Raw genomic sequence first — 11,279 nt, 5'->3', positions numbered from 1 at the left:
AATATCGCAGCAAATCTTAATCCCAAACACAGAAGTATTAGACAAATAAGTTAAATCCATGACTTCAAAACTTTAGCCAATATTCTTCCAAGTAGATCTTTCACTAAATCACCTAAAATGTACAAACAATAGTAGATTCTAAATTTATAAAGGGTAATAAGGACTCAGTGATTGAGAAGTTGAATGTCCTATCTTTGATTAACTGAAAATGGACGACTTTATAATATAAATTACACATTGGAATATCACCAGTTAGAGTTAATGAAGGGTATGTTCATTCTTATATATTTACTATTTTCAGAACCACCTGGTCCACCAACCAATCTCAAAGTGGTCGACACAACCAAAAGTTCCATAACTCTTGGATGGGGAAAACCAGTGTATGATGGTGGCGCACCAATAATCGGATATGTTGTGGAAATGAGACCAAAACGAGAAGATGCATCTCCTGATGAAGGTTGGAAAAGGTGCAATGCTGCGGCACAACTTGTTCGCATGGAGTTCACTGTTACCAGCTTGGATGAAAACCAGGAATATGAGTTCAGGGTGTGTGCCCAAAACCAAGCTGGCATTGGGCGCCCTGCTGAACTAAAGGATGCTATTAAACCTAAAGAAATCCTCGGTGAGACCCTATTTTGTCCTAGGATTCATTCACTCTACACTTCTTGCATGATTTCCCCACATTCCAAAAAGTCAACTAATGGTTTTCATATCATTTGCAGAACCTCCGGAGATTGATCTGGATGCCAGCATGAGAAAACTGGTCATAGTGAGAGCAGGATGCCCTATCCGACTATTTGCCATAGTGAGAGGACGACCTGCTCCTAAAGTCACTTGGCGAAGAGTGGGTATTGACAATGTGATCAGAAAAGGACAAGTTGATCTGGTGGACACGATGGCCTTCCTTGTCATCCCCAATTCCACCCGTGATGACTCAGGAAAATATTCCTTAACACTTGTGAACCCAGCAGGAGAAAAGGCCGTGTTTGTGAATGTCAGAGTATTAGGTGGGTTACTAACAAGCTCCTTCTTCCCCTTCGAAAACACATTAGTTAAGAAGAAGGCTGAAGAGACCTGTATATCTGATTTTGTGGCTCTTTGCAGATACTCCCGGACCTGTGACTGATTTAAAAGTTTCAGATGTCACTAAAACATCATGCCACATTTCCTGGGCCCCTCCTGAGAATGATGGTGGGAGCCAAGTGACACATTACATTGTGGAGAAGCGTGAGGCAGAAAGAAAGACGTGGTCAACAGTTACCCCAGAAGTCAAGAAAACGAGCTTCCAAGTCACCAACCTTGTCCCTGGGAATGAGTACTTCTTCAGAGTCACTGCCGTCAATGAATATGGCCCTGGCGTGCCAGCAGATGTCCCCAAACCAGTGCTTGCATCAGATCCTCTGAGTAAGGACCGTCCTTTTTCTTCCTTTTCACTCCAGTCTCAAGATACTGAAACATGTTCATCTACCACACCAAAGGGCTTTAATTTGTAGAAACCCAAACAGGACAAATAAATCTCTCACTCACTCATTGAAGAGTGTTTTAATCTGCCCCAACTTGTACTTCCCACGTTCAACACACTGAGCTCCAGTTTCCAGATGCTTCCAAGCAAGCAGCATACTCAAACATTTATGTAGAGTAAAAAGGGATGGGATTAGTGTACCTGGACAGTTTTTCTGAATCCCATTTTTCTTCTAGGTGAGCCAGATCCCCCAAGGAAACTAGAAGTTACTGAAATGACCAAAAACAACGCTGTGTTAGCCTGGTTACCTCCCCTGCGTGACGGAGGTGCCAAAATCGACGGCTACATCATCAGTTACAGAGAGGAGGAGCAGCCTGCAGACCGCTGGACTGAGTACTCGGTGGTAAAAGATCTCAGCCTTGTCGTCACTGGCCTAAAGGAAGGAAAGAAGTATAAATTCAGAGTAGCAGCCAGAAATGCCGTTGGAGTTAGTTTGCCAAGGGAAGCAGAAGGAGTATATGAAGCCAAAGAACAGCTGTGTAAGTGGTCACCATCTCCTTTTATCATGTGATAAAAGTCCATGAGAATTTTCTTCTCATAATAGACTGGACTCTCATATTTTCTCTTTGGCTCAATCTTATTCTTCTTCAAAAATACTAGTAGCTGTAATGCAGTCATGAGCTCGAAGCCATTAATGGGTTGCCACCCACAGTCTGAGAAACACTAGTAAAGCTCCCATCAGAGGAACTCTAGCCTCCCTGCAAACTTAACGAATTTTCGTTTTACTTTTAGTGCCTCCAAAGATCCTTATGCCGGAGCAAATTACTATTAAAGCTGGGAAGAAACTCCGAGTTGAAGCCCATGTGTATGGAAAGCCTAATCCAGTCTGTAAATGGAAAAAAGGAGAAGATGACGTCGTCACTTCCAGTCACCTGGCGGTGCATAAAGCAGACACCTCTTCCATCCTGATCATAAAGGATGTTACCAGGAAAGACAGCGGGTACTACAGCCTCACTGCAGAGAACAGCTCTGGGACAGACACTCAGAAAATCAAAGTTACTGTCATGGGTAGGTTAAGCTTTAGACAAATGGTTACCTAGATATGACAATCAGAAACATTTTCTTCCTTTCAAATCCCTGTTCTTATATTTCTTTCTCTTGGTTTCTGAAGATGCTCCTGGGCCCCCTCAGCCCCCATTTGACATTTCTGAGATAGACGCTGATGCTTGCTCCCTGTCGTGGCACATCCCTCTGGAGGATGGAGGTAGTAACATCACCAATTACATAGTGGAGAAATGTGACGTGAGCCGAGGCGACTGGGTGACGGCTCTTGCCTCAGTGACAAAAACCTCCTGCAGAGTTGGAAAACTGATCCCAGGACAGGAGTATATCTTCCGGGTCCGTGCCGAAAATCGATTTGGCATTTCAGAGCCTCTCACATCTCCAAAGATGCTGGCTAAGTACCCATTTGGTAGGTTTCTTTCAGGGAGGGAAAAAAAAAAAAGTTGTTTTCTTTCCGGTCTGTTAACTTAAGGGAAAAAACCTAACATCTCCCTTCTCCTCTTCTCCAGGTGTTCCTAGTGAACCGAAGAATGCACGGGTCACTAAAGTCAACAAAGACTGCATATTTGTGGCATGGGACAGACCAGACAGTGATGGAGGGAGTCCCATCACTGGTTATCTGATTGAACGCAAAGAAAGAAACAGCTTGCTCTGGGTGAAAGCTAACGATACTCCTGTCCGGTCAACTGAATATCCTTGTGCTGGCCTCATAGAAGGTCTTGAGTATTCATTCAGAATCTATGCGCTAAACAAAGCTGGATCCAGCCCACCCAGCAAACCAACAGAATACATAACCGCAAGAATGCCAGTTGGTGAGTAATTTTTGTTAGTATTATGGGAGTATATTTAAATCTCAAAGTCTCTGAGGATTATTACTTCTATTTAGAGATATTCTCAATATTTCTGGGTGATTCTTTGAAATATGGAAGTTTGTAACTTCTGCTGTTAAGATAAACGCTAAGAGTACCTCTTATGGTTTCAGATCCCCCTGGAAAGCCTGAAGTTATTGATGTTACCAAGAGTACTGTATCCCTCATCTGGGCTCGTCCAAAACATGATGGAGGCAGCAAAATTATTGGCTACTTTGTAGAAGCTTGCAAACTTCCTGGTGATAAGTGGGTACGGTGCAATACCTCACCTCACCAGATTCCCCAGGAAGAGTACACAGTCACTGGCTTAGAAGAGAATGCTCAGTATCAATTTAGAGCAATTGCCAAGACTGCAGTAAACATCAGCCAACCCTCCGAACCTTCTGATCCAGTGACCATCCAGGCGGAAAATGGTAAAATTCCACCTTTGTCTATAATACTCAACAGAAATGTATTTTTCTTTCTCTTAAATAAAAATAAAATACACATCATGGGAGGGAAGAAAAACAGGGAACATGATAGGTACTTTGTATACAGACAACTAAAAATTATGATTATAGAAAATCTTAATAACACAGTAAACTAAAAAAACAAAAATCAAATTAAAAACAACAACAACAAAAAAAAAACAGTACAAAACTGGGAGGACCTTGTAATTTCAACCATACACAGGCAGAGAGAGGACAAGGAAATGCACCAAATTGTCATAATGAAAATTGAAGGATGTTGGAATATTGGAAGATATTTACTTTTTTTAATATGCTTTCAGCATTATCAAACTTCTTATTAAACCTATATTCTTTTTTAAAGATTTATTTAGAGAGAGAGAGAAAAAGTGCAACAGGGGGCAGAGAGAGAGAGAGAAAATCTCAAGCAGATTCCTCACTGAGCACAGAGCCTGATGCAGGGCTTGATTTCACAACCCCAAGATCTGAGCTGAAATCGAGAGTTAGATGCTTAACCAACTAAGCCACCCAGGAGCCCCTAAACCTATATTCTTTTATAATAAATAAAAATCCCCTCTTGAAATATGAATTTCCTACTTTTATTAACAAGAATGATATGATATAGCTTTGCTTACATTAAATCCTGATCTTATTACTTTCCAGTTCCTCCCAGGATAGAGCTAAGTGTGGCGATGAAAGGTCTGCTTACCGTGAAGGCTGGAACCAATGTTTGCCTGGATGCTACTGTCTTTGGTAAACCAATGCCAACCGTCTCTTGGAAGAAAGAGGGCACGGTGCTGAAGCCAAGGGAAGGCATAAAGATGGCCATGAAGCGGAATCTGTGCACCCTGGAGCTGTTCAGCGTGAACCGGAAGGACTCGGGCGACTATACCATTACTGCTGAAAATTCGAGTGGTTCCAAATCAGCCACAATTAAGCTTCAAGTGTTAGGTAACTAATGCACTTACTTAAACTCTCATATGTTACTTTGGTTAATGTGATGTAATGGAATTTACAAAATCATATGTGAGAAAAGATATATATCCTGATATATCGTTTGTAATCAGAGAATTATTCTTATCACAGGGCAGTGGCATTTTAGAGCTGAAAAGAGCATTAGAAATGTTATATATCTTACGTATGAGGATATTAAGGTTGTGAAAAATTACATACTTTCTAAGGTCATACAGGAAGTTAATGACAATAAAAGACTGCAGTCAGGTCTCCAGAACTCCAGTCTACTCATTCCCCATTTCACATGTGTTAGTGAAAGACTTCACTTGTCTTTCGTACTCTTCCAGATAAACCAGGGCCTCCAGCATCTGTTAAAATCAACAAAATGTATGCAGATCGTGCAATGCTTTCTTGGGAACCTCCTCTTGAAGATGGAGGCTCAGAAATCACCAACTATATTGTTGACAAACGTGAAACAAGCAGGCCCAACTGGGCACAAGTCTCAGCTACGGTGCCCATCACCAGCTGCAGTGTGGAGAAACTTATAGAGGGCCATGAATATCAGTTCCGAATTTGTGCTGAGAATAAATATGGAGTAGGCGATCCAATCTTCACTGAACCGGCAATTGCTAAAAACCCATATGGTAGGAACATTTTCCTTCAGTTTTTCGTTTGACTTTTTAAAGACCTCTTAGACTGACACAGTAACTTTTCAATCCATCTCTGCAGACCCACCTGGGCGCTGTGATCCTCCTGTTATTAGCAACATAACCAAAGATCACATGACGGTGAGCTGGAAACCACCAGCAGATGATGGCGGCTCACCCATCACTGGCTATTTGGTTGAAAAGCGAGAAACCCAGGCAGTTAACTGGACTAAAGTCAACAGAAAACCTGTTATAGAAAGAACCATAAAAGCAACAGGTCTCCAAGAGGGCACAGAATATGAATTCCGAGTTATCGCTATAAATAAGGCTGGACCGGGGAAACCCAGTGATGCATCCAAAGCTGTTTATGCCCGGGACCCCCTGTGTAAGTTTTCATGAAAGAGTCCCCTATCTTATGTTGTAATCAACTCTAAACAACCAGGAATGAGATTTTTAATGAAATTTTTCTGTTATTTATCCTCAGATCCTCCTGGCCCACCAGCATTTCCTAAAGTATACGATACGACCCGTAGCTCCGTGAGTCTATCTTGGGGCAAGCCAGCCTATGACGGTGGTAGCCCTATCATTGGCTACCTTGTTGAAGTAAAACGAGCTGACTCTGATAACTGGGTGAGGTGCAATTTACCAGAGAAGCTGCAGAAAACCCGCTTTGAGGTTACCGGCCTAATGGAAGACACAGAGTATCAGTTCCGTGTATATGCTGTTAATAAGATTGGATACAGCGACCCCAGTGATGTGCCAGACAGACACTGTCCCAAGGACATCTTAAGTGAGTATTACCAGCAGAAATAGAGTTTTCCTCATCAGTCATATTATGAAAGTCAGTACAGAACTCCCTCGGGTAGATTTGTTTATTTATGAGCATTAGAGTTGGTAGCTCTAGGAGTACCTTGTAATGGAGACCTGGGTTGGTACTGCGTGGTATCCTACACAGATCAAATGGAATGCCAGCTGATCTGTGGCTGAAAAGCTTTTCATACTCACATGAGAATTCATATCTTCAAAAGAATATGGAATATAGGATTTTATCCTGAAAACATAGCATTTTTTTTAAACTAAGTAAAGAGCTATTTGTCATTTTAATGTTTTTTTCATCTTCTAATCTACCCCTTTTCATAAGTATGTAATTGTAGACTCTCCATCCTAATTTCCTTTTCACCATTTCTTCTATTTTCTTATCTCCCATAACCATTTCTCCCTTTATTTTTAATTACTTGGTGAAATACTTCACCCTCTATGTATTTTTCTTCCCATGATGAAATAAGGAAAGAGAGCCAGAGTGTCACCAGAGAACCTTCACTGAATATAGAAAAGAAAAATAAGAATGCACATGAGCCAAGAATCAGTTGTCTATATTTAATAAAGAGTGAGTTTGAGAGTATGGAAGTTCATGAAAAAAGGAGAAGAGGTAGAGATCCTTCAGGGAAAACTTGGTTTAGCCTACAGGATATCAGAATATAGAAAGATCAAAAATCACTACAGAGTACTGAAATACAGAAGTTTTGAGGATCATACTAAGAATTTTTTAAAGACCTAGAAGTCAGTTCTGGAAAAGAAACATACTTTAGGAGTGATAAGGCTATTCCTCAGAAACACATTTGACCATTAAATTATTACTTCAAACAGTCCCACCTGAGGGAGAACTCGATGCCGATTTGAGGAAAACACTCATATTACGTGCTGGAGTTACAATGAGACTGTATGTACCAGTAAAAGGACGTCCACCTCCAAAGATAACTTGGTCTAAACCAAATGTCAATCTAAGAGAAAGGATTGGACTTGACATAAAATCAACAGACTTTGATACCTTCTTGCGCTGTGAAAATGTGAACAAATATGATGCAGGAAAATATATCTTGACTCTGGAGAACAGCTGTGGTAAAAAGGAATATACCATTGTAGTGAAAGTGCTGGGTAAGTCGATTTGAAAAAAACAATCATATGTTAAAAATGTAGTCTATGTATTTTTTACATATTCATTTCTTATTTACCCACGATTTGTCCAGATACTCCCGGGCCACCTGTCAATGTCACTGTTAAGGAAATATCCAAAGATTCTGCTTATATTACCTGGGATCCTCCTATTATTGATGGCGGAAGTCCCATCATCAACTATGTGGTGGAAAAACGTGATGCAGAGAGGAAGTCCTGGTCTACAGTGACAACTGAGTGCCCAAAAACTAGCTTCAGAGTATCTAACTTGGAGGAGGGAAAATCCTACTTCTTCAGAGTGTTTGCTGAAAATGAGTATGGCATCGGGGATCCTGGGGAAACACGTGATGCTGTCAAAGCTTCCCGTAAGCAAATGACCTACTATCCCACCACTTTGAGTGACCTCTGACCTTGCTTATCTTAAGCTAAGTCTTATCATTTCTTCTTTGCTTTAGAAACCCCTGGACCAGTTGTGGACCTGAAAGTGCTATCTGTAACTAAGTCGTCTTGTAGCATAGGCTGGAAAAAGCCTCGCAGTGATGGTGGCAGCCGAATTACCGGATATGTAGTAGATTTCCTGACTGAAGACAATAAGTGGCAACGTGTTATGAAATCAATGAATTTACAGTACTCTGCAAAAGATCTGATTGAAGGCAAGGAATATACCTTCAGAGTGAGTGCTGAGAATGAAAACGGAGAAGGAACCCCAAGTGAAATCACTGCTGTGGCAAAGGATGATGTTGGTAAGCCTTTAGTCATGCATCTTCATTTTCCCTTTATTGTCCTCAAAAGTGCACTCTTGAGCCCTACTTACTGGCTTTTCTGAAAATCCTTTAAAATTTATAATGATCTGAAAAAAATCAATTGTGGGGTCTGAAAAATGACAATAATTTATCTCTGCTATTTTACAGTGGCTCCTGACCTTGACTTAAAGGACATACCTGATTTGTGCTACTTGGCTAAAGAAAACAGCAACTTCCGTCTTAAGATCCCCATAAAAGGCAAGCCAGCTCCATCGGTATCCTGGAAGAAAGGGGAAGATCCTCTACCAACTGACACAAGGGTCAGTGTTGAGTCAACTGCAGTTAACACAACTCTTGTGGTATATGATTGCCAAAAATCTGATGCTGGAAAATACACAATCACACTGAAGAACGTTGCCGGCACCAAGGAAGGAACTCTCTCTATAAAAGTTGTTGGCAAGCCTGGCATCCCCACAGGACCAATCAAATTTGATGAAGTCACAGCAGAAGCCATGACCTTAAAGTGGGGTCCTCCAAAGGATGACGGAGGTTCTGAAATCACCAACTATATCCTAGAGAAGAGAGATTCTGTAAACAACAAGTGGGTGACATGTGCCTCAGCTGTCCAGAAAACCACCTTCAGAGTAACCAGACTTCATGAGGGCATGGAATACACCTTCAGGGTCAGTGCCGAAAATAAATATGGTGTGGGTGAAGGCCTGAAATCAGAGCCAATTGTTGCTAAACATCCATTTGGTAAGTGTCTCAGAGTCAGAAAACACAGAGCAAAACATGTTTTTGAGAAAAGTTCCCTATTATAAATCTTGCATCATCTACTTTTTCCTAGATGTGCCTGATGCTCCCCCACCACCCAATATCGTGGATGTCAGACACGATTCGGTATCTCTAACTTGGACTGACCCCAGGAAAACTGGTGGCTCTCCCATTACAGGTATTTCATTTGCTCTTCTCCTGTAGCTTTTACATTAATGTTTCTTCCAAATTGTCCTCCCTGAAAAACAAGCTGAATGGATGGTCCTTTGTTATAGCATGATCTGCAAATACAGTAATTGTTTTTTCCTTTCAGTACATTAAGCATTAGTTAACACTTGATTTCAATGAGAAATCTCCTAATAGTTAAAGGCTTTCATAGTGATTTTTTTAAGTTGGAATTTTTCAACAGAAGGTGCAATAAATACACAGAAACCAAGAGGGGGAAAAAAGTGCCTAGAAATAAGAGTATAGCCCAGCAAGAATGACTATTTATTCCATATTATGCCCACATATAAACCATTTGGCCAAAAACGTGTACTTAAAAATCAGTATTTTCTACCTGAATTGACAAATTCACTGGGTCTTTTCTTTTTTTTGTAGGGTATCATATTGAGTTCAAGGAGAGAAACAGCCTTTTGTGGAAGAGAGCTAACAAGACTCCTATTAGGATGAAAGACTTCAAAGTGACAGGATTAACCGAAGGTCTTGAGTACGAATTCCGAGTCATGGCAATCAATTTAGCAGGAGTCGGCAAGCCAAGCCTGCCGTCAGAGCCTGTTGTGGCACTTGATCCAATTGGTAAGTCATTATACAAAGGAAAGCCCAGGTGTGTTTTCTGCATGAAAAAAAAAAATTGGTATTCGACTGGCTTTTTTTTTTGCTTTGCTTTAGATCCTCCTGGCAAACCTGAGGTTATTAATGTAACAAGGAATTCAGTGACCCTCATTTGGACTGAACCCAAATATGATGGTGGTCATAAGTTGACTGGATATATAGTGGAGAAGCGCGATCTACCCTCTAAATCTTGGACGAAAGCCAACCATGTTAATGTCCCAGATTGTGCCTTTACTGTAACTGACCTCATTGAAGGTGGAAAATACGAATTCAGAGTTAGAGCGAAGAACACAGCAGGTGCTATCAGTGCTCCATCAGAAAGTACAGGAACCATTATTTGCAAGGATGAATATGGTGGGTCTAATTTTACTTTTTATGTGTGCACATAAAAAATCGCAAATTAAGCCTCCTTTCTTTGCTGATTAAAATGTTTTTTTTTTTCTTTGCAGAGGCACCAACCATTGTCCTTGATCCCACAATAAAAGATGGGCTGACAATTAAGGCAGGAGATACCATTGTTTTGAGTGCCATTAGCATTCTTGGCAAGCCCCTTCCAAAGTCGAGTTGGTCTAGGGCAGGAAAAGACATGAGACCATCAGATATTGTTCAGATATCCTCAACCCCAACATCTTCCATGCTTACTGTCAAGTATGCCACTAGAAAAGATGCTGGTGAATATACCATTACTGCTACCAATCCTTTTGGCACAAAGGAGGAACACGTGAAGGTAACAGTCCTCGACGTACCTGGTCCCCCAGGTCCCATTGAAATCAGTAATGTTTCTGCTGAAAAAGCAACACTCACATGGACACCTCCATTGGAGGATGGCGGCTCACCAATAAAGTCCTATGTTCTTGAAAAGAGAGAAACCAGTCGACTTTTGTGGACAGTGGTTGCTGAAGATATTCAGTCTTGTAGGCATGTGGCCACCAAACTTATCCAAGGAAATGAATACCTCTTCCGGGTCTCAGCTGTAAACCAATATGGGAAAGGAGAACCTGTACAGTCTGAACCTGTCAAAATGGTGGACAGATTTGGTACGTAGAGCATATAAGGGAACTGACATGTTAACATTTGCAGCCTGGTTTATGAAGGCATGGATTTCTCATACATTTGCTTTCTTTTCAGGTCCTCCTGGCCCTCCTGGAAAACCCGAAATATCAAATGTCACTAAAAACACTGCCACCGTCAGTTGGAAAAGACCAGTGGATGACGGTGGTAGCGAAATCACAGGATATCATGTTGAAAGGAGAGAGAAGAAAAGCTTGCGATGGGTGAGAGCAACAAAGACGCCAGTTTCAGATCTGAGATGCAAAGTAACAGGACTGCAAGAAGGAAACACCTACGAATTCCGTGTCAGCGCAGAAAACAAAGCAGGAATTGGTCCACCCAGTGATGCTTCAAAACCTGTTCTGATGAAAGACGTAGCATGTTAGTATTTTTTTTTAACACCACTCATTTGATAATGCCACTATTTTAGCAAAGTTATCCAAAAGCCAAACTCCTAACGTACACTTTCTTGTCTTTGCTTCTGT

At 41.2% G+C, this 11,279-nt stretch overlaps 1 protein-coding gene across 1 annotated transcript in view; it reads left to right on the top strand.

Moving 5' to 3' along the window:
• Positions 1-11,279, top strand: part of TTN (titin) — a 275,206-nt gene that overhangs the window by 210,261 nt on the left and 53,666 nt on the right. The window contains exons 255-275 of the mRNA XM_059395492.1: positions 302-622; positions 723-1,007; positions 1,105-1,404; positions 1,699-2,001; positions 2,255-2,530; positions 2,634-2,933; positions 3,034-3,336; positions 3,507-3,806; positions 4,503-4,790; positions 5,141-5,437; positions 5,523-5,825; positions 5,925-6,230; positions 7,088-7,375; positions 7,468-7,758; positions 7,849-8,136; positions 8,305-8,892; positions 8,984-9,088; positions 9,511-9,708; positions 9,802-10,098; positions 10,194-10,781; positions 10,873-11,175. Coding sequence (XP_059251475.1) covers positions 302-622; positions 723-1,007; positions 1,105-1,404; positions 1,699-2,001; positions 2,255-2,530; positions 2,634-2,933; positions 3,034-3,336; positions 3,507-3,806; positions 4,503-4,790; positions 5,141-5,437; positions 5,523-5,825; positions 5,925-6,230; positions 7,088-7,375; positions 7,468-7,758; positions 7,849-8,136; positions 8,305-8,892; positions 8,984-9,088; positions 9,511-9,708; positions 9,802-10,098; positions 10,194-10,781; positions 10,873-11,175 — 6,528 coding nt within the window. The remainder of the gene's footprint in view (positions 1-301; positions 623-722; positions 1,008-1,104; positions 1,405-1,698; positions 2,002-2,254; positions 2,531-2,633; positions 2,934-3,033; positions 3,337-3,506; positions 3,807-4,502; positions 4,791-5,140; positions 5,438-5,522; positions 5,826-5,924; positions 6,231-7,087; positions 7,376-7,467; positions 7,759-7,848; positions 8,137-8,304; positions 8,893-8,983; positions 9,089-9,510; positions 9,709-9,801; positions 10,099-10,193; positions 10,782-10,872; positions 11,176-11,279) is intronic.

The sequence above is a fragment of the Mustela nigripes genome, chromosome 3 (assembly GCF_022355385.1).
Source record: "Mustela nigripes isolate SB6536 chromosome 3, MUSNIG.SB6536, whole genome shotgun sequence".
Lineage (NCBI taxonomy): Eukaryota > Metazoa > Chordata > Mammalia > Carnivora > Mustelidae > Mustela > Mustela nigripes.
This window is presented reverse-complemented; position numbering and strand designations above follow the sequence as displayed.